This window comes from Cenococcum geophilum (assembly GCF_001692895.1).
Source record: "Cenococcum geophilum 1.58 unplaced genomic scaffold K441scaffold_5, whole genome shotgun sequence".
NCBI classification, from domain to species: Eukaryota; Fungi; Ascomycota; class Dothideomycetes; order Gloniales; family Gloniaceae; genus Cenococcum; species Cenococcum geophilum.
In genome coordinates this window covers 3,287,030-3,293,248 of record NW_027137563.1, presented here as the reverse complement: position 1 = coordinate 3,293,248, position 6,219 = coordinate 3,287,030, and the positions used below count along the sequence as shown (strand labels likewise).

Below are 6,219 nucleotides of genomic sequence, written 5' to 3'. Positions count from 1 at the left end.
AGCGGCCTATGGCCTAGCAATAGACTTAGTTAGGGTAAATAAGTGTTTTTATGTAATCTAATGATTATATATATACCTTAATATACTACATTTTATCTATATTTAGTAAACGAAGATACAGTTGCTTAAAGAGTTAAGTTAAAACTTCTAGTAGGTTAGTAGAAACCCAATATAAAAGAGAATTACGTAATAAGTCTGCCATATTAGGATTTAAGGCTTATAAAGTTACGTAGTTTAGCATTATAAAGTAAACCACGACTAAATAGGTATATAGAAGAGCCCTACGAAAGTTACGCCGGATTAACTTTAGAAACGCCTAAAAGCTTAGGTCCTATTACATATATATTATCTACCTTGCCTTAAGAATACAGGATAATTAATTACTATAGTGCGGCTATCTAAAACTTATCCTAAGCCATAGAAACAGTGCATTGCCTATATTAGTAGGTAATTAGAGAAGAAGGATTTTTTTTATAATTCCTACTTAGATATATTAATTCCATCTTACTATATAAAGTAATGTAAGAGTATCCTAGCTACTGTTAAGTTAATTTCTTAGTACACTTTAACTGCGTTACTTGAATTTTAGCTTACTAGGTGCTTTAATTAACAGATATTTTAGCTAAATCGCATAGCCGCTCTAATTTAGCAATATCTTCTTTATCTATATTAACTTAGGATTAGTTAAAGTTAAGCTTAGTTAGGCTTTCCTAAGGAACACTTTAATACGCCGGAGGTAATTAATAGTTAGTGTACTAATTTTCGTCCCCCTAATTAAACGCCCAGTTAGTTAATTATATAAGGTAGCATCTTTTATATTTAGGGTATAGGCGTTATAGTCTAAGAAAGTTTAGGGGGCTTCCTATAAAGATAAATATATATATTTTTCCTAAATAACTGTATAAATAAGGAGGCTTTATAATAGAGTAAGGGGGATCAATTTATAAGGAAGTAAAGGAGCCTTATAAGTGAGTAAGGGTGTAAGGGAGTTATATAAGGAAGTTAGTAAAAACGGCTTAACTAATAGATATATATATAAAGTTAAGCCGTTTAAGAAACCAGATTCTAAATTTATTAACTAGGATCTAGATTTTATATATAGAATGTATTCTAAAAATAAAATTAATAAATTTAGAAACTAGGATATAAATATATTTTTATTATAATTTGGTTTCTATAGGGATATACGGCGAATAATTATAAAGTAAAATAGCATTATATTATTTAAATGTTTAATAAATATTATGTCTTGCTAGCGTAAAATCATATATCTCCTCCTCCGTTACTTCTCTCTCTTTTACGTTTTAGGCTTTGTCCTATACCTATAGGATAAACTCTATAAATTTTATCTAAGTAATTTTATAACTTATAAGGGTTCTAGGAGGTATACTTACACACTAAACAGTTTACTACCCCCTTAGGTAACTTATTTATATACTAGTTAATATATACGTTAAAGTAACGCGGCTTTGGAAATTATTAATATTCTAATTAGCTAAAGTAAAATAGGCAGCGCCTAGTAATAGTAACAATTCCGTAAGTATATACAAGGCCGAAGAATATAGGAGGGATTTAAAGGTAGCTAGAACAATAATTAGCCTAATTTAAGTCTATTTCTATCTATAGAGAACATTTATAACAGAAATATACATTTATTAGTAAAGTTAGCTTATATAGAATACTATAGTCCTAAAAGAGGTGTAAGCTAAGTTTAATATAGTTTTCTATAGGGCGGAGGTACCTATTCCATAAACAACACTCTAGGGCCGTAGATAGTAAATAGCTGGTAATATAGGATGCGACCTATTTGGCGACATTAATGCTAGTATACTTAAATAAAGTAGAGCAGCTAGCCTAAAGGTATTTTGGCACGTAGTCTTTAAGTTACGCTGTTAGAATTTCCTTAGTAGCTAAAGCTTTGCTCTCTTAGCGGTAACAGAGTAGATATAACTTTATTAGAATCTTATTAAAAGATAAGTAAACGCCTTCCTATACCAAGCTAAAGTCTTACCTTAGTAGGCGCTTTTTGTACTATGGACAGCAACCTATAATATTAGGCTTAGCCTCCGGAAAATAAACGGTATATTATGCGCCATTTGCTATTTCCACTAATAGTTAAATAATTTTACTAAGGGTACAATGCTGATTATAATAGAAGCTATAAATAACTTTATATCTTAAGGGCTTATATTTTAGTAAATATTTAAGTTTTTAAGGCAATTTGATATCCCTAAGCTTAGCTTTAAAAGTTTAAGCACTAGTAACCTCTGTAGGAATTAAGTTTAACTATAAAAGGCTTAAAATTTGCTCTTCTTGTCCTCTTACGAATACAACTAGCTTAGTAATAGCTTGTCTAATAGCTTCTATTGGTTTTAAAATGTTAGTATAGGGCTGCACAAATAATATATTGCCTTACTTTTCCACGCATTTGCTTCTTTCCTATAGGCTTTATAGTTATTCTTTAGTAAGGCCGCTAATATGCGCTTATAGCACCCACGTTTTATAAGCTCTTTAATTATATCTTATAGCACTACTGGTTTTATTATAAAGTTGGCCGCTATACTCCCTATAGGGCATGTTGGTCGCAGTATAGGAATCTTATCTGTACCCGCGTTAAAGGATAATTGGAAGAATCCATTTAAGGTATTAGATTAGAGTAGAGATAGATTTAATATACTTTAGATTCCCTTAATAACGCTATTAGTAATTGTAAGGGCTAGAAAAAGGGTAACTGAACATATATCTTGTTTGGATGGATTATCTATAAGCACTATCGTGACTCTAATTATAGTGAGGAGCAGTTATATAGGTATATTTTAGGTAAACCTACTCATCCAATCGCTTTTTTAATTTAGGTTTTATACTATAATTTAATAGTAATAGGAAACGTATATTATATTAATACGTGGTTATAAATAAGCTAAAATCCTAATAGTAGAGTCCTTTTGGGAAATGGTGGGTCGCCTGTAATCTATAGTAAATTAAAAGTAAAAGGGTAAATGCTAATTGAATCCAAGATTAAGGATGCTTATAGGAATATTTATCTTACGCCTAAAGAAAGTAAAAAATGTCTTCTAATAGCAGACGTTAAGGCTTTAGGCTTAATCTAATAAGCAAGCACTTTAGAGGATAGTTAGTAAAGGTTTAGAGGTAGCTGTTGAACTACAAAGTTAGCACAGTCTGCTATAGGTAAAAAAAATAGAAACTAAAGGAGATGGCGATAATAGAGAGAGCTAATAATAATTCCTTTATTAATTGAAGGTAAAATAGACCTATTAAAGGCCTATTAAAAGGGCTATTGGAACGTTTAAAGAAACAGTAAACAATAAATTTAAAAGTTTAATTATTGGCGGCAATAGCATCGCGTAACTTCCTGAATTTTTTTAAAAAAAAAGCCCTATTGTTCCGGTTTTAGCGAAAACAGTAAGGTATAGGGCGCAGGTGGGAATAATGTGGGCGCTACGGCTTAATCCTTCGGTGCTGCTTTAAGCGCTAAGACTATATAAATTAGGATCTTAAATGCGGCAAATTTACTTAAAAAAGGACACTAAATAATAAATTTTTAAAGGGGTGGTGAATAATGGAAATGGACGGCGACTTTTTAACAATTAGTGTAGATATGCAGCGTTTTCTAGTCTATAACTAATTATACCTATTAGTTTTAGTTTGTTCTATAACGCGTAAGGCTCTAATATAGTAGGGCTTACGCGATCTACTAGGGCTGCTAAGAGATCGCTGGATATCTCTTAGATAAGGCTACGCCCCCGTGACTTAATAGCGATGCAAAATTGGGAGGCAGCTAGCATGAAGATAGGTAGGAAAGAGAACAATATTAAAGTCAGCGATAACAGTTTACTTAGTATAAGAAAGTTAACTATAGCCTTTGCTCTTTCTTGGTGACTAGTTTTCTAATTTATAGGAAAGTTAAGTATATATAGTGTTAAAGTCTACATCGTTATCCTTTTTAAGCAGCAGCTAAACCACTAGCTTATATATCTTATCTATTAACCCTACTAGCCGCGTATTTGATAAATATATTTCTCTTATCTTATGCTAGCCCTCCGCTGCCCACTACAACGGCGTTTCACTATATTTATCCTTAGATTTCGCGTCAACGCCGTCCTTAAGTAATAGTTTTACTATAGTTTTACGTGCCTATTAAGCAGCCTATAAGAGTGGTGTCCGACTATTACTATCCTTAAAATTAGAGTTAACGCTTTTCTACGTAAGCAGTAGCTTTACTATCCCCTTTTTTCCACTCTCTATAGCCTATAAGAGCGAAGTCCGACCTTTAATATTGGTAGAGTTTAGGCTAATACTATCCTTTATAAGCAGTAGCTTTACTATTACCTTATACCCGCGTTCTGTAGCTACTAATAGCGGTGTTTAATTATAGAAGCCCTTATGGTTTAGGCTAACACTATCCTACGCGAGCAGTAGCTTTACTACCCCCTTATGCCCGTTTATTGCGGCCTATAATAGCGGTATATCTCTAAAAGCGCTCTTAGGAACCAAGTTAACGTTATCCCGTATAAGTAATAGCTCTACTACTATCTTACTTCTATATTCTGCGGCTAATAACAGTGGCGTAGCCCTAAATTTATCCTTGGAGTTTGGATTAATGTTATCCCGTGCAAGAAGTATCTTTACTACCGCCTCGTGACCATTACTTATAGCTAGTAACAGCGGCGTCCAACCAAAATCGTCTATTGCTTAGATGTTAGCTCCTACTTCTAGTAGAATATAAGACTCTGCTTCTTATCTATATTCCACAGCCTGTAATAACGCTAAACTTTTAAAGCGCTGTGGTAATTTGTTTATTAACAAAAGCAGTGGTATTTCTAGACGAAGAGAGACATATATATTAGCTCTATGCTAGTAGGATCTAAATAAGTAATAGAAATCCGGTAGTAGAAGGCTTACTATCTAAGTAGCTGGCTATATGGTAGTATTTAAAGTATATTTTAAGGATATAAGTCCCATAACTTAAACTGGCGAATGTGAGGTAGATTACCCTTTACTGTAAAAGGATTTAAAATATGTCTATGGGGGGAAGGTAGCGTAAGAGGTATTTATTCTGTTAGACTATTATTACTTATTTTTACTAAACGTTAAATAAAAAGATATTTTAAAGTTGGGATTAGGGATTTAGGAAACCGAAAATAAAACTAAAAAACGGGAAAATAAAAAGGATTTCTTTAGTAGGAGGGCGTGCACTGTTAATCTAACTAAGTGTATATAATACTACGCTAGAGAGCTAGGGTGCCTAGATCCTAATAAGTTAAGTTAAATAAATTATAAAAGTTATTTAGTCCTTCCCTAATAGGCTTCGTTTTAATTATCTCTAATCTAGAGAGATTTACTATTATAAGCAAACGCGCTAAGAGCTATATTAGGAGGGCCGCATGGCAGGCGGATAGGTAGGCAAGGAGGAAAGATTAAAGAGGCTAGTATATAAGGACGGTATAATGGTAGATAAGTATAGGGAGGCTAAGAACACGTTAAGCGCGTCTTATAATAAGGAAATAACTAGGGAGAAAAGTATAAGGAAGGAAGTAAGGTGGGAGTAAATACTAAAGATTAAAGATTGGGTGTAGAAAAGTTAAGCTAACCTAACGCGGCTTAGACTAAGGCTTCGTAGGGCTTAGTTAAATACTAAGCTACGATAACTAGTTTTAGTTTATTCCGTAACGCGTAAGGCTTTAATATAGTAGGGCTCCTAAGAGTGGGTTTCCTGGGGTTAGTTATATAAGCGCTAACAGACAATTATATGGCTGGTCTTAAAATAGGCTAAACCTAATATGTTAAATACAGACAGTTAACTTCTTTATATAGCGGTTAATCGACCTATTTCCTAAAACTAGGATCTAGTTTCTTAAAACCGGATCCAGTTTTTAGGATTGTGCCCTTTTATAATAGTTAATTAGCTGTCTTCTAGGGTTAGGTTTAGTTTTAAGATCGCGATTTAAGCTAGGGTAAAAATAGCCCTATGCTTACTCTTCTAAGACTATTAAGCCGCTTGCTTAACCACTTTACCTTTTTAGCCGTATTTAGTGTATTTAGCTTAGTAGAGGTTCCTAATAGTTAACTGGCCCGTTCCTAAAAACAGACTCGGGATATAGTCATTAGAATTAGAATATAGTCTTTAGAATTGGACCCAGTCCTTAGAATAAGATTTAGTTTTTAAAGCCGCAACTTAGGCTAATATTAAGGGATATA

The 6,219-nt window shown here is 33.0% G+C and overlaps 1 protein-coding gene across 1 annotated transcript; it reads right to left on the bottom strand.

Annotated features, from left to right (window-relative positions):
- Window positions 1-4,269: 4,269 nt before the first annotated feature.
- K441DRAFT_540580 (uncharacterized protein) lies at window positions 4,270-4,707 on the bottom strand (the record flags this gene model as incomplete). The annotated part of the gene is made up of 2 exons (XM_067642603.1): window positions 4,270-4,364; window positions 4,560-4,707. Coding segments are annotated over 2 exons (243 nt in total), but the record flags the coding sequence as incomplete, so codon positions are not given.
- Window positions 4,708-6,219: the final 1,512 nt, after the last annotated feature.